Raw genomic sequence first — 26,653 nt, forward strand, 5'->3', positions numbered from 1 at the left:
CGCGTGTGCTAGGTCACATTCATGAGACAAGTAGTGGCGGGAGGGCAATTACATCGTAAATAATCGTGTGTGGTTTTCACGAGCGAGTAGAATCGAATATATCTGACGGAGGACACGCAGAATTAAAAAATCAAGTTCAACAGACAAGGTCGCGCGCCGCGCGCTTTTGGCCAATTTCCTCTCGTGTGCTTTACCTGAAAACAATAATTTGGCAGCGGTTTCCTCACTCGCGCGAAGGAAGGAAAGGTCGCCTTGCGAAGCAGCTGAAATTACAAAATAAACATAATCTCGGCAGCTAATTCAATTTTTATGCTCGTGTGCGGCCCCTCCATGAAAATCGTAAAAATCTTACTTTTAAACAAGTCCTAATTCCTCGCCCGTGCTTTTACAATCGGAATATCACTTAACTTTCAAAACATATATGCATTGCACCACGAGCTGGGTAATTGTCGTAATTGTATTTAATTTGAAATGATTATTTTTTTAATCTTTGCTAATAAAAGATTATTTTCATGTAAAAACTAAAAACGAGTACCTATTTCAGGTGATTATTTTCAATTACACATTCTAGTTGAATAAAAGGACAAAATGATTAAAAGAAGGATTGATGCTGATCGAGATGTTAGGCTAAAAAACAAAACAAAAACGCGTCCTACAGCCTACAGAACACAATTTTTTATTTTATAATTATTGTTTATTTGTTCAAATCATAACAAATAGTGACAAAATGTATTGAAAAAAGAAATTGTTGAGAGGGAAACAAATAATTGTTGGACTAAAAATTTTACTGAAATTAAATTTTAATGCAATTTAAAAATGGTAGACTTTTACAATATGTTTAAAAAAAATGTGATTTGATGATTTTTCATTGAAGAGGACAAGTGGAATAATTAAAAATATGGGTTGAATTTGAATCTTGAGAGTGCAAAATTTTCTAATTACTCTTTCACTTTTTAGATTTTAACTTTTCCTTTTTTTTGTATTTTCTAAAATAATCTTTACAACCTTTAAAATTATGACCTTTGTGGACGTGCAAAAAATCATTCCCCGTTTCGTTTCACGAAATACGCGTCGCTTTACGACCTATTGTTCTGCACACTTGACTTGGCAACACCTGGGGCAATCGGAATGATTATCGAGTTATTAAACAGAGGGATTGGTACAACAACTATCAAGTTGCCAAATTGTCGCTCCATTAGAGCTCTATTTATTTTCGTTTGTCTCTGGGTGCACCACCACCTCTTCCACCTCTCTGCCTGAAAAGCGGCGAGTAAACGACCCTGATGGACGCAGCGACGATCCTTTAGTCATTCGACCGGTCGACCTTCAAAACGCACAGATGGAATTATTGCGGAATATAAATAATAATTTCGCCCATCATTAGCCATGCCGGAGAAGGGAAGGTTCAAAAATTCCTTTTTACTTGTTTTACCTGGAAGCTGGATGCATTCTCAGACTATTTAGTTACCTGAGCGGCGGATTAATTTCAGTTTTGCGGAGGCGTTTTTAATTCTCTGGCACCTTCTCACATTTGTAAAAATAATTACGCATTGGCTCTTTGCCCTTGGCGTGACCAGTGCGAAAACACGCGGATGATCAAAAGACCTGTTTAACGAACTCTCTGGATTTTGCTCTTAAAAAAATATATTCTTAAATTTAGCTACACCTCTGTTCAGACAAAATACAACTACATGTGTATAAAAAAAATAATTTAATAAAAAGCAACAATTAATCAATTATTGAGTTTTCTCATTTCATGTATAAAAATAATTTTTTTTTTTATGAAATCACATTTAAGTTAACTTACAAATCAAAAATTATTTTTTAATCTAACCAAGAAAAAGGAAAAAAAATGGAACTACTCGTGATTTTTGTTCACTTGTGTTTTACAATTAATAATATTTTCAATTTTCTCGATTTGTTCAAGTGGAATTTCCAGACAAATAATCAAATAACAGCAGACAAAAGAACTCAAGCAGAGTGTCTCATTACCACCGCATCATATGCAATAATAATATAAATATCGTTATCGGATCGTTGCACGTCTGCTGGTAAAATTGAAAGTGCCTGATTATACCGTGCATGTGTAGTGCGCTTCATGACGTAATTTCCAACATCATGTATATAACGCGTGCATATTTGCATCGTTCAACACCGTTAAAGGTAATATGTACCCCTGCTCTTTACTTACACGAGACGTAAATTCTTCTTTGATAAAAATTAATATTTACTTTTTCATAAGCATAAATTGTCTCTCCTAAAATTTACTTCTTTTTAGAGAAAATAATAATAATAATTTTTTTATTTTTTTTTATAAAATTTTTCTATGCCCAAGTTTCTTATTTTGTTCAGATGGCATTGTGTTTAGATGAAAATATTTTTAGTTTATTTAACTTGTTCTTTGTTCTTCTTCCGGCCCCCACGATAATATTTCCATACTTCCTGCTCAATATCCTTTCCCTCCTATATTTTCATTTTAACGAGAATTGCAGCCAAACCATATTAGAAATTTAATTCGGCCTCCTCAGTTTATAGAGCTTTGACTTTCGTCAATCGTTTTCAAATCACTCATTACTATTTCGCGCTCGTCTGCGAATTATTTTCATGAAGGGCACGTGCGAAGAAGTGTGGAAAACTGGATGTGTATTGTTTGGCCAGCTTTTTTTCGTACTGCGACGCACACGCTTCACTTTTCTCGCAATGCCACGCCGACCGCATCCAAGTTGAAAAGCTAGTCTGGCTTCAAAGTCATTGAACCAAAATGCAATCTATTAGGTTCGAATTTGGCGAAGAAAAAATACACACATAATTGGAAATGTTATAAGCTGCAGTTTTCTCTCTGCAACGGTGATCAAACTGTGAAGCGAAATTTCTCTCCGGAAGTATAAAAGAATTATTATTGTGGTAATTATATTCACGTCTGTGTGAGGTACATGATAGAAATTTTTGTGTGATTTTAATCACAATCATTAGTAAAGTAAGAACTAAATTTAAATTTTTTTACATTTAATTTTTAATGCTTTCCTATGAACATTGTTAGTGTCCTTTCTAAAATTATCGAAAGGCAGCATTGCAATTTTACCAGAGGTTTAGTGCCTATGTCAGCAATTTAAGATTTTTTTAGCTTCAGCATAAATATAAATCGCACTGTGAATAGGACAATGCAAAAAGCGGAAGTGCATTTTTGCCTCGCTTAGCCATAGCAATTTTTATTTCTTTCTTTTATAATAAATTACCAAGCACGCGATTTGGAACAAACAATAGCGTCTGCGGCACTGCTGCTTTTTATCCGCAAAAATTTACTGCCTGTAACGCTGCAGCAGAGTGAGTGAGAGTGAAAAAAACGACGAATGCTTATAGAGCTCGCTGCCAGCTGGATTAGCTCGCTCTTCTCACTTTCAAAAGCCGTCACCGTCAGCTCACCGCTATGTTTTTGCCGCATTTGCATAATACACTTTATAACTTTAATTGCACTTTGGAAGTGCTGGATATGTGGGTACTTTTCAAATTATTAATATTGTGCAATTTTATGTACAATTATTTTAGGCAAAAAATTAAAAGCAAAATTGCATTGCAACACGAGAATATTAAATATTATTTATTATATTTTTTCAAAATTAATACAGTTTATAATTATTGTGCTTCATTGCATTCTTCAATCTTGGGCTTCCTTGCGCAATACTTCATAGCTCTTCAAACTCTGCAATTTAATGAATAAATAATAACAAAGAACACAAGTTTCAAAATTGTATTGATACAAAGGGGATGGTTATGCATACAGAAGGATTAGTTCGCTTTTAATTTTTTTTTCGAAATCTCAGGCAATAGATATTGAAACAATAAGAATTAATAAAAATCAAGATCTTACGGTCCACATGTTATCGTCCCAGCTTGGGAATAGCGACGTGAAGGACTTGTCTTCGTGCCCCTGTCGCAAAGTGAAGATCAGAGCCTTGTCATGATTGCGGTCAGTCGGGTCTGTCTTCAAATACTCCTCAGCCATTTTCAACGACTGCTCCCGCTCACTCTTGGAAGAATCTTTTCCAATCCAGATGTAAATTTCGTCTCCAGCGTCCAACACCATCACATCCTCTTCGTTAAGATCCTAAAAAATAAAAAAAATTTTATTTTTAGCTTTAATTTTTCTTTGGGAAATTTCACTTCTTGGGTGTAGTCGTCGACCTCCTCGACCTTCAGTTTGCCTCCGTTTTCCGGGATGTAGCAGTGGAAGAGTCTAGGCGCCAGTAAAGGTCTGTCGTCCTCCTTGGGTTCGCTAGTGTAAGGACCCTTGCCACCGAGGACCTTCCAGAACTCCTCAGGTTCGGCTCCTTCCTCAACTTCAATCACTTGCATGCCGGGCTCGACCATCAGCTTGGAAATGTTGCGAGCCATATCCCTTTCCTCAGGCGAGCTGTCCTGTTGACAAAAAAACGTTAGACCTAGTACAAATAATTTAAGAAAAGTTACCTTTCCGAACCAAAGGAAATCGTCCTTGTTTGTGACCAGATAGAAAGCGTCGTCGGAGTTGAGGGATTGCGTTTTTTCCTCCACCTGCTCGGCGCGGACGTCGTCGGGACAAGTACCACGCACCTGAAATTATTTTTTAAATTATATAGTTCAAATTAAAAAAAAATATATTATCACCTGGAAGAGCATTACTCCGTCCGTATCGTAAGTGTCATGGTCGCGAACGTTTTTGAAGCCACTGGCATGTCCACCCATGAAAATAACCATGCGTCCTATTATAAAAAAATTACAAAATTAATCGATTCAAATCCAATCATCCACAGTTAGAGTGTTTTCATGCAAATAGTTTCTTTTTATGAAAACAGCTTGATTAGTTCCAAAATAGTTGAAAATTTAAGGTGTATTGTGTTAAAATAATGCAATAAAGGACAAACTGACAACAAATAAACTGACCCATTTGATGAAAACTTTTTCAAAGCTGAACAATACCAAAATAAAACCTAAATAAGAGTTGAAGCTGATTTTTGTTTTCACACATTTATCATTGTATTGCAAAAAGCAAACAAAAGACTAAAGTTATTACAAGCTTACAAATACAAAAGGTCCATAACAAATAAAAAATAAATTTAAAAATTATTCCTTTTACCCTGAAAAATGCGTAGGAAATGGCGTGGTTCGTTTCCCTGGACAACCCTGACCTGCGTGGCTCTGCCGCCGAGTTCATTATCCAGACGGACTGCGTGCAGGGCTGACGCGGCCTTTTCATCTTGAGAGCTGTCTTTGCCCTAGAGAATAATATTTTCATAAATTATAAAATATAATTTATTATTTTTCATCTTTAATTTTACCTGCCAGAAATAAATAACGCAGTTTTCCTTGTTTCCCTTCAAATAAGTGTATTTAATGACGTACGAGTCTCCACCGAAGAAAAATCCAGGCGTGGTTTTGGTCACAGGGGCCAGCTCAAAGTTCTCGACGCGGAAAACCTCAACTTTTCCTTTGCCGTCGTCAGGCATGAAACCGAAAGCGCGGCCAGAGCTCTTGGCCAGCAGGCGCATCACCTTCTCAGCGTGCAGAGAGGCCGGATTGAAATCAGCCTCGGGCATGGCCTCTGCAAATATTAAATTTTTAATTATTTCAACGCTCAAGTGAATATGCAGCTCTTGTAATTACCGGAAATTTGCTTCATGTCGTAGACACGGCCAGAACCAATCGAACGTCCCACACGCTTCTCACGCCAAGTGGTGAAGTACTGCTTGAAAGCGACCGGTTCACCATCCTCAACAATTCTTTGCACCTATTTTTTTTATATATAAATATAATTTGTTAAAATTATTGGATTCAAAGGAGTTGCATTGCATACACTCGTCCAGGCTGGGTACTTGTTGTCCTTCAAAAACTGGTCAGCTTTCTTCAGAGCCTCGTTCTTCTCATTTTTATTGCAACTGCGGCCGATCCAGACAAAAATTCCAGAAGTCACAGTGTCCAAAATGAAGCAGTCCTGTTTTAAATTTAAGTAAGTTAGTTGATATAGGGCAAAGCATCATAAAATAATGTTACTCTTTTAAATGAATCCATTAAATCTACAAAATATATTATCAAATAAATTCCAAATAGATATAATAAATATTATTCAAAAACGTTATATTCCTATTTATGTTAAAGCTGATTTAAGCTAGGCAACCTGTGCGTCACCTGAGTTTGTGTTGGTTGCATACATTTCAGATTTCCAGGCGTTTAGCATTAATTAAAAGACCATTGCTATGTGTATACTATTATATGTACAAAAATTGTTTCATTACCTGAGCACCGCCTTCTGGCTGTTGGTTGGCGAGTATAGTTGTGGAAGGGAAACATTTTTTATTAGTAAGCAAAAACTGTCAACCCACTCGAGAAAAAAGGAAATATGCATAAATGAAAATTGGAAAGCAAATTCCACACTTGAAAATGTTCAAAGTGAGTCAAGAAAAAAATTAATATTGGCTTACCGCCGACTGGAGGAGATTTTGGTTGAGGGGTTTCTCACCAACTTTCTCCACCTTCATGGTACCTGAAGCGTCACTTACTTTGAAGAGGGCCACTTTAGTCTAAAACAAATTACAAAAAACTTAATTATTTTTCCAAATCGGAGCCTTCAATACTTAAATCTAAATAATCTTAAATTCATCGAATATTTAAATAAAAATTAGAAAAAAATATTATTACGTCTTGGGCCTTTTCAAAAGCATCATCGTCCCCGCCAGTTGACTCAGGTGGAACTTCTGCCCTGGAGCCGCCACCAAGCTCCTGAAAGTACTTTTGCACTTCCGAGTCGCCACTGAAGTTGTCTTTAACCAAAGTTTTTCTTTAATTAAAAAATTTAGATTCGGATTTTATTTCTACCAATAATGTTGACTTTTGGTCTTCCTCCATGGTCCTGATCTCTGATCTGGCCTGCCGCCTGAATCGCCTTAAGTCTTTCCTGGCGTTTGCTGTTCATGCCGCAGTAGACAAAAATCTCCTTGGTCACGTCAAGGATGAAGCAGTCGCCCTTGTTCATCGTGCTGATTCCCAAGGGAATCTAAACATGTTTGCGAAAAGTTTAAAATCCTTATTTTTGTCAACAAATAAGGTAAAGACGTACTTGGCGGACGCGAACATTGCGGCGACCTTTGACCTGGAAGAATCGTTTCTCCACTTTGTCCTTGTCAACGTGGTGAAATCCAGAGGCCACGCCGCCAGGCATGTAACGCACACCTGGAGTACAGAATGTAATTTATTTTTATGGGAAAAAACACACAAAATTGCCTGATAAAATAAGTCTAGCAAAAAAAACTCCTAAATTGTAAAAATTGCGACTGTTGTAATATTAAACTGCCAGATTTTTTTTTAAATAATTAAAAGTGCCTCCGCAGTCCACCAAGATCACCTATTGTTATAACGTGTCTTTTATTATTTTCTTTGTGATTATTTTTTTAATGATTTCAAATTCAAATATAATTTAAATTGTCTGAACCCTGCTTTCAACGCATTTCTTCAAAATGAAAGTTTATGAAAATTTAAACTGGGCTACATAGTTGCTAGGAAAAGAAAAGAGTAAAAAAATACAAGGTGATTTCAATTTTAGTTTCAATAAATGCGCTACAAATCGTGGCACAAAATTAATTTTGCAATTTCACTTCCATTTGACGCATTCGACGATGAAAAGCTGTGATGTACGCAGGCTGAATTTTAATGCAATAAGGAAGTTGCCCTTGGTGCGCGTGTGAGAACGCGGCAGGGGATGGAGCGAAGGGCGCATGCATCGGGGGTAGTTCTGGGCGCGTATAACAGGTGGCTGGTTCATTTTCCCGGCGGCTGGGCACGTTCGGTGCGGCTGCGGAAAATCAATAGAAAATGGCAACACCTGTGGAGAAGGCCAAGTGCGTCCTGTGGCTCGAGTCCACGCAGTCCGTGAGCACCGTCCAGCGGCGGTACCAGGCGCAGTACGGCAAACCGCCACCTTCCAGGGCGTGTGTGTACGCGTGGTACAAAAAGTTCTCAGAGACGGGCTGTCTGTGTCCGAAGACGGCGGCGAGCAGGCCCGGCAGCGTGTCCGACGAGACGGCCGAGAAGGTCAAGAGCGCGTTCGCCGCCAGTCCGGACATGACGACGCGCCGCGCGAGCCGCGAGCTCGGCCTCCCGCCGGCCACCATCACCAAGATCATGCGCTCCAACACGCACCGCGAGCCCCGCATCCGCAGGTACCGCTACCAGGTCAGCCAGCCCATGGACGAAGATGCACTCAAGCGGTTGCTCTTCATTAAGGAGATTCCCGCGCCCATCGACGCCTGGCTCGAGAAGGTCATCTTCAGCGGCGAGATGAACTTCTTCCTCAGCGGAGAGGTTCGATAATTTTCATACTTTGATCGCTTTAGAAAAATGCTGATATATTTAATTCTCTTCCAACCCAAAAATAATTTATATTAATTGATTATGACCAGGAAAAGTATGATTTTTTTTGGAGAATAATTCAATGATTCCTCGGTTAACCAAATTTAAAATTGGATATTTATCTATGTGGTTGGCAAGTGAATTTAAAATAAAGTTAATTAACCACATTCAATTGAACATGAGGAAAAAGAATGTATTTAAAAAAAAAAAAATTTGGTATTAAATAAGAAAAATAAAAATTTACTCCTTCCCTTAATTTTGGGATTTTTTTAATATTTAGTTTGAACAAAAATATCTAAATAATTTAATGTAAATAAAACTGTTACCTTTGATTAATTTATTCTGCTTACAGTCAATTTTAACCAATTTTACAGTACAATTTGCAAAAATTATAGTTCAAAATTTCAGCTTTACTTAATTAGCATCTTTTTAAAGCGCTTTAATTGTTTTGATTTGATTTAATTCCTGTTCTAAATCTTTGTCAGGTTTCGCGCAAAGACCTGTGCATCTTCGGCAGTGACAAGTCGCAGGACGTGATGGACATCGAAGAACCTGAGAGCGACAAGCTGACCGTCTTCTGCGCCATCTCAAAGAGCAAAGTGTTCGGCCCGTTTTTCCTGACGGACGACGCACCTGAGTTCTTCTATCAACGCCTCTTTGAAGAGAGTTTCATTCCGCAGATGAGTCGGGACGGGATGCCCGAGGGCGCCTACCTGCTCGTCGACGTCCCTTCGAGCCGGTTCTCGGATGGGCTTCGCCACCTGCTGGACACGCGCCTGTCTGACCGCTGGATCGGCCCCGTTTCAGACTCGATGCCCCCCTGGCCCCCCAGGTCCCCCGAGCTATCGCCGCTCGATTTTTTCCTCTGGGGATTTGTCCACGATTACGTGTACGATTCGGGGCCGGTGGCATCCGTGGCCGAACTGAGACACCGAATCGCGAGGGCCGTGTCCTCCGTGCCAGACTCTCTGCTCGGCCAAGTCTGGGACAAACTGAACGCGCAGTACGAAGCGTGCCGGAGGAACCGAGGCCACCGTCCCGAGTAGTTTAATTTTCCCCCAAAGTTCCATAACCGACTGATTATTTAAAACTATCAAACGGAGATCGATTTTGTTGCTTTTCGCGAGATCGGAAGTGCAGGGATTAAAATTAACTTTGAGAGTCTTAAGATGCGTCTGACTGATATGTGAAGGAGTTTATGTTGATTCGCAAGTTAAATTTGAAGCGAAAATTTAAATACCGCTGCACGATTCAATGGCTTGCGCATTAATAACACCAAAACTTGTTTTCCTTTTTACGCAGAATTATTTGAAAGTATATCAATAACAATCAATAGTTTTATTTAAAAAAAAAATAATAATAAGCTAATAAGTAATTAAATAAATCGTGCTGGACGGGATGGTCGAGAAAGGTTGTATGATAAATAATAAAGAAAAGCAATTAATTGTAGTTAAAGGATTCATTTCATAATTAAAGGTATATGTACTTCACAAGGAAACAAACAATTTGAAATCTTCAGCAACCGATTTGTTTTTGGCCTTTTTTGAGAAAAAGTGCGATAAAATGTGATGATGAATTTTAATTTTAATTTAACTTTGAACCTTGTTACATTAAATTTTTAATTTCAGAAAATGATTCTAATTATATCACAATCAAATTTCCATTTCACTACCACTTTAAAAGTAGAAAGCTGTTGAAAGATTTTGATTTTCAGAAATTAAATAACTCTAAGAGATCAAATCTCAGTATTAAACCAATCTGATTTATTTTACTTATCAATTCTATTGTTCCATGCGTTGCATACTTTCTATGAAATGAAAAGGTGGACTGAAGCAAAATATTCAACTTTTTTACAGTCACAACCGTAATAGGCTAATTGATGAAAATTTGATTAAAATTGGAGAATGAATATTTCATAAAATGCGTTTCATATTTAATCAATTGTCTTTAAACATAAATTACACTTCAATTTTACGCAAGCCTGAAATAATCTGCAGCCACCGATCCGAGAAACTCTTAAAATTTGGAAAGAAATACTCATAACAGGGTTGATCGTAATTATAAATTAACCAAACACGCCTCTTCCATTTGGATGTTTGTGTTTCCTTGTCGTGCTTCTCTTTGTGTGCCAAAATTTTTAATTTCACGGCGCAGAATCAACCACGATAATAGCATAATTTCATAAAATATGAAATTAAACTGAACGCCTAAATTTCAATCCGCATACTGATATGATCAGTTTATAAAAAGGAGCCTATTTGTATGTGAAAAGAAAAATTAAAAATATTCACCTGAGGGGAAGTGTGAGAGGAAGAGTTGCGACTCGTGGTCTTGCACTTCCCTGTACTGGACTGGCGCTCCTCCGAGGGCGTCGTCGAGTTCCACAGACATGATGGCTGCAGCGCCAGCTTCGTCCTGTAATTCAAGCAAATAATCACGCATATATTCGCAAAGCCATAAAAATTCACAGCTATTTTTTTATCGGGACCAACCAACAATCAATTTGCAAAAAATATACAAAACCAAAAAACGCAGACGAGAGTCGGTGAATAATTTAAATTTGAATAAAAAAGCTTGTATGAATTGAAGCGATCAATATATTTAGCGACTGTGGCATATTATGCATGGTGTATGCGAATCCATATTATATACAAAATTTTTGAAAACTTTACGCTCTCAGCATTGATGGTCTATGAATCCCTAAACCAGCAAGTCTATTCAAACTCCACGCTGTGTTCTCTATACATTGTATATTGTGTGGAATTTTACGGGCTACTTGGTGCAGAAATCTGCTTCTAAAGCAAAAAATAAAAAATTGAATCTCGACAGCATGTTCAGTGTCATATGTTCAATGTACTGTGTGCTATATGTATCTTCTTGCCTCAAGTTTGTTTACTAACAATAACGAATTTTTATTTCCTTAATTGATGCTTGTCGATAGCAACAGTTTCAGTGAAATATAATTTAAGTCGGATTTTCCTAGATGTATTTTTGTTAAGCCGTTTATTGTTTCATAGAAAAAATATCCTGCCCCACAAAAACTCATTGTGGAAAATCTGACTTTTTATTAAGATTAAAACAGCGTCGTAAAATTCTTCTGATTCAAACTCAATTTTAAATTGAAAGCTCAACGTCTGATTTATTCAATTTTTTTACGTCTCTTTCTGCAAGAAGTGTAAAAAAAATGGAACGTGCAAATAACGCAAATAATCAAAATTTAAAAATAATAAATGACTCAATGTTCAACGAATATTTCTTATCGCATGTGGATAATTTTATGTTGTATTTGTGTACGCAAAAAAGACTAATGGGAAAGATGTCAATCGTTCGAATTAGTCAAATAAAACTATATTTGAAAAAAAAAATGTCTTTCTTTCACTCTCACCTGCGAAGTTTCGTTTCCGAGCCAGAAGTGAATGTCCCAGCTGAAAGCTCCCTTATTTTCTTTTGTCTGAAATTGAAAATTAAAAAAAAATATATATATAAATATTATGTCTACACAAAAAAATCTCACAAAAAGAACGATGTAGGAATCTCCACTGTAAAACTTTCCATAGTCTTTCTTGGGGTATGGCTTGGGCTGGAAACTCTGAAACATAACAGACCAAAAATATTTATCCAGCTAGAGATAAAACAAACAGATATCCCGCACACATCTACTGGAGCTAGGGACTTGTATAAATTTTATTGTTTTAAAAAAAATAATAAGTACATATTAATTTGGCAGATAGGGTATTTTTTATTTCAAAGGTTTTGACAGCATTTTTTCGAGGTTCAACAATTCAATGTTTCCCTCTTTCAACAATTGCTTCTTTTCAAATCATTTCAAAATAAATTTTTCATCATTGATTTGGACAAATATTTGAATTGTAATAGTTCGTTTGAAAATAAAGGAAAAAATTTAGCACTCCATAAATCTGTCAGTCCTAGGGTAATAAAGTGAGTGTGGTTGGGATATTTCTAGCCTAGACCGTCACTGCCAAAAGGGTTTCACTAGCTAGCATATCAGTCAAAATAAGGCGGCGCCGCGCGCGGGTTCCCAAATTTAATGAGCTAATTAATCTCAACGGATTTTGAACGTCCGCGCTTTGATCAAATAAATTTCGCCCCAGCTTTGATTTAAAAAGACCGCGTAATTTCTTAATTAAATTCTTTAATAAAGCTTTAAATTTTGATACAAAGTTTCGAGAAATTTTGGCACTCGCTCTCAAAAGAGATCAAAAACGAGCTGCGTGTCGAATAGATAATTATTTACACGCTCTTCTTGAATTTGTCGCCGCAAAAATAAATAGCGCGAAGGTGCGCGGACAAATTTTTCACGCCGAAGTTTTGGCACGCAACGACAGGATAATTTAATTTGAAGCTTGACCGTGTCTCATTTGCTGACAGACCTGTAGATTGAAAGTGAAAGGAGAGATTTTTTAATTGATGCTGGCTTAAAATTTAAATTTGCTCGGCTTGTCTCGCCGTCCTTCCATTAAAGAGAGCGCCTCTTTTATTTTCGGGCTCTGGGTGGGCCATGAAAGCGAAACAGACCAGCGCTCTCGGCAGAAACGCACACATGTGTGAATGTGTGTTTGTGCATCTTTTCCTGCCGCTCGATTATATGTTGGCGTGTCGCATTCTAAAAATACGCATTGGTTGGGCTCCCAAAGCCGCAGTTTGGTCCATACCTCGTCAAAATTTCTTTTTTTCACACACAAAGACTCAATTAAAAATAAATAAAATGAGATTTAATGAAAACCAAAATTAAATTAAAAAAAAAAGATTGAAATTCATATATCATTCATCTGTTGGGTAATTAAAAAAATTATTAATATTAATTAAAATAATGAAATAAATAAAAAAGCACTGGCCAAAATTTAAAAATTTATTGATAAAGGGGCAAAGGGCTTGAAAAAAAAAGTTAAAATTTGTGATTAAAACGTATAACCACGCTTTCGCTCGAATTCGCTCATTTGAGCATGTAAAAAGGAAAATATGAGTTTAATAAAAAAAATCATCATTTGAGTAAACAAAAACAAATTATTTTGTTTAAAAATGCATTCAAATAAAGGATCAAAACATTTTTATAAGAAATAAGCTTAAGTGAAAAAGGTTGGGTTTTTATTAGTGTTTTTATAAATCAGTGCCTGTTAAGGCAATGAAAAAAAAATCGGAGAAAATACGTTTGTGCTTTTATTGTTGTTGAAATTATTGTCCGTTGTATTTATCAAGATTAAGTACAAAAAGGGACTTCAACGCAAATAAATGCTTCCCTACGAAAAATTTATATGCAAATCTTTAAATGCTTCATTTGCCGTAATCGCGACACAGGTACTTGACTGCTCGCGGTGCGTTATTATTATTTGAACTTTATGGACTACTTGCTTTAGAAGGTAAAATGTAGTTGAGCGGAGCCTGCGGAGCACAACTGTAAATTTTGACAGTTCCAGCCAATGACTCACCACCACCTTCAAATACAGCGCGTTGTTCTATAGAGGCATCTGCTGCTTATCAGTGTCTGCGGCTTTTATGCACACACACAAAAACACGTCCAAGGATATCAATTGGTTTTCCTACGGAAGTGTAACATACTGCATTGGTTTGAAAGATAAAAAGAATTTTGCCTTAAAAATAAATCTCAATGCGATTATAATAATTTATAGCATTTTTTCATTAAATTTAAAATTTTTAGGTTTAAATAAAATATAATTATGAAATTGTACGTTATTTTGCAAGCAAAATTTTGCGTTCTTAATTGTTTTTCTTCACTTCTCTATAATTTATTTTGCTAACAAACGGTCTGCAACTTTATGTACCAAAAGAGTCTCACCTCGATTCTCCAGATTTCAAGTCCGGCAGTTTTGCCTGCGTTGCCGAAGGCTTGGTGAGTGGCCATCCTTGGTCTTGGGGTGGTTTCCGTTGGACTGATTGTGAGTGCTGAAGACGAGCCCCAACAACAAACTGCGACCGCGAACACAAACAACAGACTTGCCCACCGGCGGCTCGTCGGCGCCGCTCCAATCGTGCGCACGCTCATTCTCCATCAACTTTTTATGCGTCCCTGCTAAAAAGTTTTAAGGAGAGATGGAAAGCATCAATTATTCTGTAAATTTAAAATTGTACACGTTTTTACCGTTTTTACTTAAATGGCCGGGATGATTTAAAAATGGAAAAAATATATTTTCCTTATTATTTTAAATTTACCAAATTTATATCTTTTTGTCACTTTTTGTAATGGCGCAGTTCTGAAAATTATTAAAATTTTAACTACTACATTGATTAAATTTTGAAATAAAAAATACGACGAAAGTAAATATTTTTTTTAGTTATTAAAATATGCGAGAAATATGATATTACAAAAATGTATAAAAAAAAAACCATTTATTAAAGTAATAGAAAAAACATAATAATATAACCAAATGAGAACAGTCATTTTTAATGCAAGTATGGAGACTCGCTTACTTTACTTGCAGCTTGCATTGCATACCTGAACGAGTGAACGTTGACCTGAACCTTTCTGGTGACTCAGCCAGCACAAAAGTGAATCTCGCTTTCAATTTCCATCAATAGTAGAGGGGATCTTATTATAGATACCTGTTACTTACTTCAACGCTCCAATCAAAGACTGAATGACCAGTGTGATTTCTGAAGGTCAACTTGCTTTTGCAGCAAAATCAATGGCAAGAATTCCGAACTTCTTGTGATATAAGCACCAAATTCTGAGAATAATAGAAAGCGAAAAGCTAAACTTATAAAAATTAATTTATTTTATCTATTATACTTCATATTTAAATTTTGAACATAAAAATGATTTTTATACACAAACTTTGACCAAAATAAGAAATGAAATGCTGAATCTAAGTAAAATATGCCTGCAAAGGAATTCCTTTATTTTTTATTTTTACATCCCCAAAGAGTGGTGTAATTTGGTTTTACACATTTCCAGATATGTTAAAATTCACTTTTTTGCATTTCTGTCATTAACTGTGTACTTGTCGTAGCTCTTGGTTGGGTCAAACGGCTCCCAGCGACTTGCTGGGAAGATGTGCTTGTTTCGCTCATACCAATTTCTCAGGAGAACTTTGCCGGCATGGCTCTCCTCCTTTTCAATGGTCGCGTCACTCACTAATCTAATGTCGTCCCGGACGTCGAACTGAAACAGGGGACCGCTTTTGCCTCGGGCCTGTAAGAAGTAAAAACACATTTTTTAATTTAACAAAAAAACTAGGCCACAACTTTCAAACCTTGGTTACAATGAAGTCATAAAAAGTGTAATGCTGCGGAAGAATGAGATCTTCTTTGACGTACATCAGCTGGTCTGCGGTCACTGTTTTAAGTTCACTGAACTCTTTCCTGAGCATCTCGAGACACCTTTGCAAAAACTGGTAAATTGAATTACCTAAAAATAAGAAAATAATTTATTGCAAACTCTATTAAATACACTTTTTTTTATTTTAATCATTTTTTAACCGGTATTAAAAATTACCTTTCTTCATGTTGACTGTTCGTCTGTGGCCCGAACCGTCCCAGTAACTGAATGTGATCTCAATTTCCTCCTCTTTCAGCGACTGCTGCTTCGCGACCCACTCTTGTCTCAACTGCTCCCTTATTCTGTTTTCCTCCTCTTCCCGCTCTCTATCCGGCAAAAAACTTGTGTCTACGTCAGGGTTTTTCTTGATCTTCTTTGCAGCCACTTCCTCTTTGCTATCCGAGCTGTTTTCATCTGAATCTATTTCTCGCTTGATTTGCTCTTTGCTTTCTATTTCTGCTTTCGGCGACGGACAAACTTCCTCGTCTTCGTCTTCACACTCATCCTCATCTAAGTTGAAGGACAGAGTTTGGATCTGCAAAGAACTAATTACTGTAAGAGAAATTGTGTTATTTGTCTGATCGAACAGGTGTACCTGCTGTTTTTGTCTCCGTTTTTCCTCTCTCTTTGCCTCCAGTTGTCTTTCCTGCTCTTGTTCCTTCTCAGCCTGCTTCTGGGCCATTTTCATCTCTCGCGCCTTCACAATGTCCTCTTGTTTGGCTTTCATCTCGTCCAAAGTGACCAAACCAATGGTCGAGCTCTGCGAATAATTTTTATTTTTATCTTCTAATTTCCCTCTTTAAATTGATGTTTTACCTTCAACTGCTGTTCGACCGCGTCGTAGTGTGTCGCAAATTTGTTTTCCATGTTGGACAATTTGAGTTCCTCTTCTAGCTTCTTTTTCCTGAGCTCCATTTCTTGCTGGGCTTGTTCCCTCTTCTTCATCAGCTGCATTGCCCTGCCAGCCTCGCTCGCCGCGCCTTTGTAATGTGCCATTTTTCAGCCCTGGCTTTTAGTTCTGAAATTTTGCAGTGAAGTTTAATAATTTGCTCCTATTTTTGGTTTGACCAATTATTTTTTAATCGAATTTAAAACAAAATCGTTGGAATGAATGTTATATTTAACCTATTCACAAAAAATCGTTTAAAAATTTTAGAAAATAAAGATCACTTAATACTTTTTTCTCCGATAAAAGATTTAACCCCGGTCTTCTTTCTGCTCTATAAAGAAATAAGATCCTCCAGGCTCCAACCTCCAAACCAAATTATGCACAAGCACAAAATGTAAATTGTAAACATCAACAAGAACTAAAAATTTGCTCGACACGCCCCTGTCCTGGTCCTGTTGTTTTGAGCTTTGAGCGCAGGCCGGAGCGCCAGCGCCTTGTTGGCCAGCGCCAAGCCAGCGCCCTCAAAAGCGCCACTCACAATCAGCGCCCCCTTCCCCTGGCTCCACACAATTCAAAATTGCGCGGTGCCTGATCGTCCGTCACTAATCATATATGATTGCTGCTGGACCTTAGACCTTACAATTAGCTAGACTTTAGAAAACCTTAGACCATGCCATGGTGCCATGATTTATGTTCGGCGGTTTTTAGTATTTTACGCATTATGATATAGGTCAAACATATATGAAACGTTACATTTTGATTTTTTGATTTTGTTGGAATTTTAAAAACGTTTGACGTACTGTCCGAAAAACAAGGGGAATTTCGTATCATAATTAATACGGCGTTTTATTTGTTTAATTATCAACCATCAAAAAAGGACATCACGCGAAGATCACACAAAGGGAACATTATCGGTGAGTTTTATTATTATTGTTGTTTATTCTACTCAAGTCATCTGTTAATTATTTTATCTGTTCAGTGGTGTTCAGTTATATATTATAAAATAGTAATAATATAATATTCCATGACCGGCTATTGTCCACCTAAAATAATATAATAAAATACATTATTTGCATTAAATTTTGAGAAGTTTTTTTCATAATTTTTTTAAATTCATTTTTTATTTATTCATAACCAACATTTATATCAAAACCTCACAGAATATTAATTAATAACATCAAAATAATAAAAGGACAATGCAAAGTTATTTTACAAAGTTTATTAAAAAAATATTAATTTTTTAATGGGGGAGGCGTGCATTGGCATTAGTCTTTGCCATTTTCATTTCTCTGTATTAATTTTTTTTCCAAGCTTTTGTCATCGTAATCTATTTAAAAAATTTTGGTATGAAATTTAAAATAAAACTATAATTTATCGTTTCAAACGCGCCCGAGGTAGACTTTTTGCAACCAATTGCGCGGCATTGTGAAAGAGATAAAAAAAATGGTTTGCGCTTTTCCCTTTCAAATTTGAACTGAAGTAATAGGACGCTTTTAATTAAAGAATAATTATAGCAAATTAATTTGTTTTTAAGTTTTGCGCATTATTAATATTTTTTATATTGTGTGAATTTTGTATGATATTATTGAATTTATGCGTTTTGCAGCGGCATATAATAAAAATAATATAATTATTTACTTTAAACTTGATATTTATGATCAGTAGCAGATCGGATAAGCATAGCACAATTCACTGCTTTGGTTACAATTAAGTAAAACAACTAATACTATAACTACTCTTTATACATGATTTACTCATTGCGCTGCATCTCTATTATTTACAAAAGCAAAATGAATAACTTATTGAGATATAAATAATAATTTACATTACATAATAGGTCTAATAATTTTTTTGTGTAATGTAATCTAAATATAATATAATATTGTCATAATCCATGATTGTGATGATCCATTATTGGCCGTCTAAAACGATAAAAAAAGTTAATATTATAATAATGCTGTTTTTTATAATCTATTTTATTTGAATTTTAATTCATCACAATTGTTTTGAATCAAGAATTCTTTTGCAAAATATAATTTAAAAAAAAAAATTTAAATTTTTGTTTTAAAAACATGATTGTTTTATTGGGGCGCGCAGTGGCTCTCTGTTTTTGTAAATGAAAATTATAAATACCAGATAAATACTTTTTGTTTGTCGAGAAAAATAATTCATTCCAAAAATTTTATTGGAAATTTTAAAATAAATAAATCATTTCAAATCAAACGTGCTAGATTTTTTACTTATTTCAACTGATTTCGCGGCATTGCGAAAAAGAGCTTAAAATAATCATAACAATATTATTATCATTATTTTAAGAACTTAAGTTCTTAAAATTAAAGTCTTAAATAATTTTCTGTAGTATTATTTTTTTACAAATGCTAACAAAGTCTTAGGTATATAAAGTCTCGATCTCTTACACAGATTTATAATTCAACTCCACTCTTATAGGAGGTGCATTGATTGTGCATTTAACGGCATTTAAGTTCTGTTCCAGGCTCAGGAGAGAGATGAGTACTGTCACTGCTTCAAACACCTTGTCAAACGAAACGAATAATATTAAGCACAATTTGTCATCTGATTACATCACTTTAATAATCATATCACAGAAGCACCAACACAATTAGTAAAACCAGGTAAAAATCAGTAAAATCTTTTTATATTTTTGTGAAAAAATTAACCTCTCAAATTTTCTGCAGCGGATTTCCAAGTAAGATATTTGTATATTATGTATATTTTTACTTATACCATTATATACCAAGTATATTTTTTTATTGTCTCGCGCACTATTTGTGTAAAAAAAACATTCAAAAAATACATTCATATAGCGATATAGCCCATTTATGATCCTCCTTAAAACATTAAAGCACATTTATTTAAACTATTAAATTTCAATCTGACGTTTTTTAGGTGAAAATCATAGAATCTTTATCCCAGACGTCCAAACTGCCCACGTACAGCCTCAGCAACAATTACCAGCAAATCCATTGGTTATGCAGGACCAAGCAGGTCAACAGCAGCTTGATGTTGGAGCAGTTGGCAATGGACCGCCAAACAATCCACCACCTCCATATCCAGGGCCTGCAAACTCCAACAGACAAGATGAAGCCATAATTAATGCAAATAATGCAGAAGAACAGGAGCAAAGAAACGGCTATGGCAACTCGACCTCGACCATCAATATTGGAGATCGTAAATATATAAATAAGGGATATTCTGTTCACGGAGTAGTTATCCTGGGATGAACATGTTTAAGGCAGAGGCAATGCTATATATATCTCTTGAGGACTTAATTAATTGATAGAATATCCTCCATAATTAAAATCTGATATTTTAAATTTTTAATAAAAATTGATTCTACAATTTCCATCGATAGAAAAATTAGTTTGAAATTAACATTCCACTGTAATATGTTACAGAAGCAACAAACATTGCCATTTTCCAATCACAAAATTTGCGTACTGATGCCATGCATGTGAACATACCACCGGTTGGTGGTGCAACCTCAGCAGTTGAACAAACTAATGCACAAACATCAGCAGTGCAGCCCACTAGACCTGCATCTATTACTCGTTCTGAATCAGAACACACTACTTCCGAACATGGTATAGGTTAGGCGTTGATGAGTAATCAATTAATTAACTCAAAGATTTATAGCTTCTGCAGGAAATCCAAAGAAATTGGTGGACCTTCCCTTGGTGAAAAATCTTAACTTCGACCGATTTGTTGAATTTTTTAAGCAGCTTGGAATTAGCGACAATCAAATATTTGAAGCAAAAAAGAAGCTCAGGGTATCTCGTTTAGAGGTAAATAGTTTTTTTTTTGGTTTGAAAACTTATTAACTCGCCATTACAGGCCATTGCCGAGCTCTTTAAGATGTGGATTGACAACAGTGGCAATGGAGCCACTTTGGACAAACTCATTACTGCAGCAAACGCTTTAGAGCTGACTTTGCTCTCTACCCAGCTAAAGAAGTTGGAAAATGTCAATACGGTGCAGTCTCAATCCAGCTAATTTATGTACATTACAAATTAGGTGGAACCCTTGTTGGATTAAAAATGAAATGAAATTACCTAAACCATTGGTTTGCTTTAAAGAAAGTGCCCTTTTTCATATTACAGTTCTCTTTATTAATTTCATAATGCATATCAAATTAAGATGTTGAAGAGAAATCTGTTTTTTGTTGTGGCTAAATATTTTTTCTGTATTGAAGAGATGGCATGCAAACCAAATTCACCTGCATTTAACTTATCAGACTGTGTTGCCATTAATATTTTTGTTTTCTGCCATAAATAAAATATATACCAAGCAATATATTTATACACAACAATTAGCAGTTAAGCTTTTACTCTCACTAAGACTTGCCAAAATTCTTAAACCAAAGTGTCAATGTTATTTTTTTTATGTAGATTAATATGGCTGATCAATTGATGACTTTCTTTTTTGACAAATTCATAGCAAATATTCATTAGTCACAACATCAAACACCGCCTCTTTCGCAAGTCATGCAAATTTAGCAGTGTCCAGGAATTTCTGGATAGTAAAAAGACGAATTTGTTGACAATCATACGTTCAATTTTTTTTGGTACATTAAAGTGTGCCGCAAGAAATAGATTCCTTATCTGTTCCTTTTTTCAATCTCCAGAAAAGACTACACAGTTCCAAGAGAGTGTAATACACCATATTTAACTCATCAGTCCAGCAAGAGGGAACAAGTACAGGTGAATGAGTGTGTTTGTTGTTGCTTTTGTTGTTCCATTCCATTTAGTTCCATTACAATTTTTTTGCATGAGTGACAAATAAACAACAAAGGAGAGGACAATGTTTCTTTTCGAATTTGCTGTTACAATTTTCTTTAAAGAGATAGAGAGAGATAATGAAGGAGGATAGTAAAGGGATGTTGTAGTTGGTTGTTGTGTTATATGCTAGAGGCAGGTCTATCAATTGTCCCCACCCTCCTGAGGCTCGTCTCCGTCTCCCTGTGTGTCTGACGTCCACAACGTCAGGTTGTCCCTGAGCAGTTGCATGATGAGCGTTGAGTCTTTGTAGCTGTCTTCGTTCAGGGTGTCGAGCTCAGCGATCGCATCATCAAACGCCTAAAGTAACAATCAATGCTTTAGTTTTAGACCAAAAATTGAAAGCAAGCAGCGATTGCAGCTAGAGGTTTGCATTGCCAAATCAAAACAAGAAACAATATGCCGGAAGCAAGTGCTTCAACTTTTTTAGTACTTTTTTTTACAACAGTTTGCATTTTTACAGCCAAAGGTTATTACGCAGTTTGACGTTGCCGGTTTCACCATTTCTTTGTCTTTAATGATGTTAATAAAATACACAAAGTTCTAAACAAGAGTTAGACAATCTAATTTGTTATTAGTTCACTTTGCAATCAATCGAAAAGACTCTAAATTACATTTATTTTTGAAAACACACAATGTCATGCTGGTGAAATGGGCACTCTGCAAACCGAGCAATACCTGTTTGGCCAGGTGGCAGGCTCTGGCCGGGGAATTGATTATTTCGTAATAGAAAACAGAAAAGTTGAGGGCAAGGCCTAGCCTGATTGGGTGGGTGGGCTGCATTTTAGATTTGGCAATGTCGAACGCCTCCTGGTAAGACTTCTGTGAGTCGTCCACAACGGCTGCGAATCAAAAAAATACAGAGAGATCAGTCTCTGCGGTGCTAACCTGTTTTGCCAATTGGCATGCTTTGTCTGGTGAGTTGAGGATTTCGTAGTAGAACACAGAGAAATTGAGGGCTAGTCCCAGTCTGATGGGGTGTGTCGGCTGCATCTTTGCCTTGCTGATTTCGAATGCGTCCTGGTATGCCTTCTGTGAATCATCCACTACACCTGTTCGTTAAAACACCATGCGTTTTAGTCCATACGAATACCTTACTTACTCTATGTTAGTCCATTCATACTTCATGCATTTGACTCGACCACTTGTTTAATTGAATTTATTTTTTATTGCAAAGTTTTTCTTTATTCTTTTTGCCTCCAATAATAAGAAATTAAGAAAGAGCTGGAGTACAAATGTGTGCAGTAGTTGGCCTAGTTGTGTCAAGCTCATATTATATTGATTGTCAGCAACAAAGCGCGCTAGTGCAACATTCCCCCACCCTCAACATCAACACAAGTAAGACAAGGTGCCTCACGTACGATTAAAATTTACCATTTAAAAATGTCCTGCGCACTGTGTAAATAAATTTGTATGCAAAATAAAATGTGGCCATAAAAATTTGGTGACTTATCAAATCACACATCTAATTCCAATAGCCATTGTTTGATTTTTGCACTCTTTGGAACCTAAAGGGTCATCGGACCACATCAGGAGGGTTCGTGTGCACAGAGATGATTTTAAATAAAATAAATGCTGAAGCAAAACGTTTAAATAAATAATTTTGTGGCAGAAATTGGACGAGTCAAGGCAAACTGAAAATTTAAGCACAGCTTACAAAAAACCCAAGCAAATTTCATAAATAAAAGTTTGTGCTTAAATTTTTTAATATTGATCCGGAAGCTTGTATTCATACATGCCCATTCATTCAAATCTAATTTTACCATTCACACCTCTAATTTCAAAAAGCTAAGATAATTCTAGTAAACACAATTAAGAACTGAAAATAGACACTTACTATTTCTGTTGTCCCCAGTGGCAACTTCCGCAAGGTACCTGTAGTAATCTCCCTTCATCTTCAGGTAAAATACTTTGCTTTCAGCGTTGCTGGCTTTAGGGATCAGGAATTTATCTAGAAGACCCTGCGAACAAAAATTATTTTGTTAGTCCACACCACAGTAGTTAAATTTCAATTTTCAGCTACCAGAACGTCGTAACAGATCTCTCTGAGCTCCTTTTCGACTTTTTCCCTGTACTCCTTGGCCATCTGCTGTTTTCTCTCACTGCCTTCTGTCTTCTGTTCTATGCTGGAGATGACTCGCCACGAGGATCGCCTGGCACCGACCACGTTCTTGTACGCCACAGACAAAAGGTTCCTCTCTTCGTTCGAGAGCTCTACGCCAGTCTCAGTCACAGACTTCATGGCTGCAGCCATATCGTCGTACCGTTCCGCCTGCTCCGCCAGCTTGGCACGCTGCACTAGTTCCTCCTTGTCGACGGACATTATGTCAGGTGTGTGTGTGTGTTTGTTTCGGTTGCTTCTGCCGCGCTGCTCGCCGCCCCTGCTCAATACGCAGTATGTCCTCTCAAGCTCGCTGCTTCTGCTGAAATCAATCAAAATTTGCCAATTGTAATTCACAATTTAAAATAAAAGATATCATGAAAGTTTTGGGATAAAGGAGGGAGATCACGCCACCTTGAAATGAAAATAATTATTTCAAAATAGCCCAGTGCGCTTTCTAGTAGCAAGAAAAAAAAGCTATTTTAATTTATTAACCTGACTTTCAGTTAAAACTATTCCAATTGAAGAAAACTTTATATAATTTGCAACGGTCAAAATTTGAGTAACTTATATTCATTACCGCTTTCAGCATTCTAAAATATTTATATTTGTAAAATTCCAGCCACTAAAGACGAGAGTTTGTTTTTCCGACTGATTGTTTCATTGCTTGCTGAACTCAATTTACTTGCAAGAGAAAATTAATTCAAATGAGGCTGCAGGTGCGGCCAAATTGGTGCCACTTTCCTAACAGAGGCGCAGCCAAATTCAGTCGGTCCAAAAAAGGCGAAAATTCGCGTCAAGCGCGGAATGGTCACGGCCGGCGCGGAGTGGGCGACAAAAACAGCCGCGGCGCTCTCTGGCGAACGCCGAGGGAGCAAAGTGCGCAAGAGCCGGTGCGGCGGCGGCGATCAATTTGCGTTCGTCACACGCTTGCCCGCCGTGCTCCTTATCAGCCAAATGTGAATGTGTACGAGCGACGGCCAACGGAGCGGCTATCACAATTATCACTTTCAGCATCGCTTTGCCCCTTTGACGGAATCAATGCTTTTGCGTGCGGCCCGAAAACGTAATCGCTCAAAACTCGGTCACAAACGCTGTTGCAACACTAGCAACTGCTTGGAAAAAAAATTAAAAAAATATCAAGGGATTCTTAAGATTAACGTGCAGTTCAAAGGGCCAAGGATTAAGGTTTCACATCATGAAAAAATAATTACGTTTAACCCTCTACATACCACCTAGTGAGGTCTGAAGAGCTAAAGGTTTTCCAAAAATTCCTACAAGCAGGAGAAAAATTTTAATTTTCTGCAAAATTATTTCGATTCCCAAAATTACAAAATTAAATTAAATTTAAATTAAATAAATTATCGAGGTATTTTGGTCAAAAATTTTCTTCAAAAAATACAAATTCAAATCGTAGCACTAATTATTTTCGATTTTTTTTTTCACAATAATACTTGTGACCAAAACTACACTTCTAATCTGAGAAGGAGTTGTTAATTAAATTGGACATAAGAACAAGACTCAATTTGGACTGATTAACGAAGCGGCAAACAAATCAATTAAGTTCGCCAAGAGGAAGAACCTAATCTAGACCTTTGTTGCGCAAGGCAGAGCTTCTCCCCGGAGAGCGAAAAGGAGAAGGATGAATCGGAGAACAAAATTGGCTGCAAATGTCTTGTGCGAGTTGGAGAATGAAAATCTATCTATATGGGGAAAGCAACACGGATGAAGCCCAATAAATTAATTCAGCTTTCTTGGCTCCGGGGAGCGGCGCGCGTAGGCGGAAATTTCAAATTCGCTTTCACAGAGCTGTCTCGCAAAAGGAGGATAAACTCGACATGTCGTTGATTGGGTGACAATCGGGCGTTCAATTTGCGCGCAGACATGCGAGGACTGCAAAAAGTATAAAGTAAGTCATGATGACGAAGAGGGGAAAAAACGCCAAATCCGAACAGACAAATTGAACACAATTGAGATGAGCAAATTAAATATTTTATAAGTGCTCGGCCGAGGCATTAAGAAATTGATCCAGGCAGACGCTGGCCAAGAAGCATCGAGAATTTGCGGCCGGCTTAAACATACCGTACCATCCCATACGGTGCTCAAGTGTGAGTCAAGTTAAGTCTTCGAGGAGGAAAGTGGGTGTGACACACCTGGGCGTCTGATAAGACTCACGAAATGCTTAATTGTGCGTTATTACTCATGCCTAATCGGTTTATTTGCCATTCAAATGACTTGACGCACCTTCAGAAGCAGCAGCTGCAAAATTGCTGCATTGGCTGTTCGCTACCACCGAGGATTGCGCACTTCCTCGTCATGATTGATTATTAATAAAAAACCTAAATCACACTCAAAATAAATTAAATTAATATATTATAAAAAATTGAAACTAGAAATATTGAGGTCACCAATATTTTAAGCTCCGAGGAAAAGATTTTCCGAATATACGCACCAAATGGCTCCGAGAAAAGTAGGAACGTCTATTTCAATTGTAAAAATCAAATTAAAAACTTTGCAGATGAACGTTCGCCGTTCAAATCCCAATGCTTAGGGACGTAAACTAAACGAATGGTGGAACACAATGGAAGCAGGTGTAAAATGAGTCGGGCACAAAGACGAGATTTGGCAAGAAAATGCGTTGCTGAGGAATGCTCGGCTGGTAGGTGGTGATCAAGTGATTGCCAGGTAAAAAAGCAGGCGATTCCGCCGACTCCTCCCATTTATCTAAATCGCGCATTTGACGCCCGCACCGGCAACTCAAAAAACCCCGGCCCGCGGGTCGGCGTCTCGCGAGTGCCACCTTACCGACGGACGGTTCGTCCAGAGAGTGTCGGACACAGTGGTCGAGGTTTCGCACCGAGAAAACCCGGAAAAAGAGACCAAAATTCCGTAAACCAAGGCTAATTCAAGATGGCGCATTCGGGATACTTGCGGCACCGCGACCGAATTAGGCGAATTTCGGCGCGTGTGCGTGCAAATTCGGGCCACCCTTGACGCGACGGGACACTTACGTTTCAGGGTCACAACCCTCAGGTGTCAGGGATCCAGATGACAACTGCTACTCACTAATATCCGTCTATCGGCGCCCGGCAGTAACCTCCGCAACGAAAAGGGGTTCACAGTACCGGAAACAGAGAACCACTGCTCGAGTCAACGCCGTCTTCTGCGCAGTTGAGCCGCATTCCTGCATAAGTACG

At 37.1% G+C, this 26,653-nt stretch overlaps 4 protein-coding genes across 11 annotated transcripts; 1 reads left to right on the forward strand and 3 right to left on the reverse strand.

Annotated features, from left to right (window-relative positions):
- Window positions 1-3,566: 3,566 nt before the first annotated feature.
- LOC132201075 (gelsolin, cytoplasmic) lies at window positions 3,567-14,961 on the reverse strand. Of its 4 annotated transcripts, XM_059626965.1 has the most exons (18): window positions 14,195-14,436; window positions 11,894-11,968; window positions 11,765-11,830; window positions 10,671-10,794; window positions 7,091-7,203; window positions 6,850-7,027; window positions 6,673-6,794; window positions 6,456-6,554; window positions 6,270-6,287; window positions 5,831-5,968; window positions 5,641-5,764; window positions 5,316-5,578; window positions 5,114-5,252; window positions 4,645-4,739; window positions 4,468-4,590; window positions 4,162-4,416; window positions 3,869-4,105; window positions 3,567-3,700 (listed from the first exon to the last, which is right to left on the reverse strand). In XM_059626965.1, the coding sequence occupies exons 1-18, from the start codon at window positions 14,399-14,401 to the stop codon at window positions 3,656-3,658; spliced, it is 2,421 nt and encodes an 806-aa protein (XP_059482948.1). In that variant the 5' UTR covers window positions 14,402-14,436; the 3' UTR covers window positions 3,567-3,655. The 4 variants fall into 4 exon arrangements, with proteins under 4 accessions (XP_059482948.1, XP_059482946.1, XP_059482947.1 ...); XM_059626963.1 differs by lacking the exon at window positions 6,270-6,287 and adding an exon at window positions 14,852-14,961 and having other exon boundaries at window positions 11,765-11,968; window positions 14,195-14,428; XM_059626964.1 differs by lacking the exon at window positions 6,270-6,287 and adding an exon at window positions 14,827-14,867 and having other exon boundaries at window positions 11,765-11,968; window positions 14,195-14,428.
- A 261-nt stretch (window positions 14,962-15,222) lies between these two features.
- On the reverse strand, window positions 15,223-17,039 carry LOC132200180 (protein FAM50 homolog). The gene is made up of 6 exons (XM_059625439.1): window positions 16,851-17,039; window positions 16,490-16,691; window positions 16,269-16,433; window positions 15,851-16,208; window positions 15,609-15,763; window positions 15,223-15,547 (listed from the first exon to the last, which is right to left on the reverse strand). The coding sequence occupies exons 2-6, from the start codon at window positions 16,667-16,669 to the stop codon at window positions 15,323-15,325; spliced, it is 1,083 nt and encodes a 360-aa protein (XP_059481422.1). The 5' UTR covers window positions 16,670-16,691; window positions 16,851-17,039; the 3' UTR covers window positions 15,223-15,322.
- Window positions 17,040-17,162: 123 nt separating this feature from the next.
- Window positions 17,163-20,627, forward strand: LOC132201587 (uncharacterized). 2 transcript variants are annotated; one of them, XM_059627845.1, is made up of 6 exons: window positions 17,163-17,476; window positions 19,046-19,195; window positions 19,470-19,751; window positions 19,979-20,164; window positions 20,217-20,365; window positions 20,415-20,627. In XM_059627845.1, exons 3-6 carry the CDS (start codon window positions 19,553-19,555, stop codon window positions 20,571-20,573), a joined length of 693 nt encoding a protein of 230 aa, XP_059483828.1. In that variant the 5' UTR covers window positions 17,163-17,476; window positions 19,046-19,195; window positions 19,470-19,552; the 3' UTR covers window positions 20,574-20,627. The 2 variants fall into 2 exon arrangements, with proteins under 2 accessions (XP_059483828.1, XP_059483827.1); XM_059627844.1 differs by having other exon boundaries at window positions 19,057-19,195.
- A 38-nt stretch (window positions 20,628-20,665) lies between these two features.
- On the reverse strand, window positions 20,666-26,628 carry LOC132201585 (14-3-3 protein zeta). Of its 4 annotated transcripts, none has more exons than XM_059627839.1 (5): window positions 26,468-26,628; window positions 23,379-23,778; window positions 23,193-23,316; window positions 22,034-22,197; window positions 20,666-21,655 (listed from the first exon to the last, which is right to left on the reverse strand). In XM_059627839.1, exons 2-5 carry the CDS (start codon window positions 23,676-23,678, stop codon window positions 21,500-21,502), a joined length of 744 nt encoding a protein of 247 aa, XP_059483822.1. In that variant the 5' UTR covers window positions 23,679-23,778; window positions 26,468-26,628; the 3' UTR covers window positions 20,666-21,499. The 4 variants fall into 4 exon arrangements, with proteins under 4 accessions (XP_059483822.1, XP_059483825.1, XP_059483821.1 ...); XM_059627842.1 differs by lacking the exon at window positions 22,034-22,197 and adding an exon at window positions 22,244-22,401; XM_059627838.1 differs by lacking the exon at window positions 22,034-22,197 and adding an exon at window positions 22,244-22,407.
- Window positions 26,629-26,653: the final 25 nt, after the last annotated feature.

Source organism: Neocloeon triangulifer, unplaced genomic scaffold, assembly GCF_031216515.1.
Source record: "Neocloeon triangulifer isolate White Clay Creek 2 clone unplaced genomic scaffold, ASM3121651v1 ptg000014l, whole genome shotgun sequence".
Lineage (NCBI taxonomy): Eukaryota > Metazoa > Arthropoda > Insecta > Ephemeroptera > Baetidae > Neocloeon > Neocloeon triangulifer.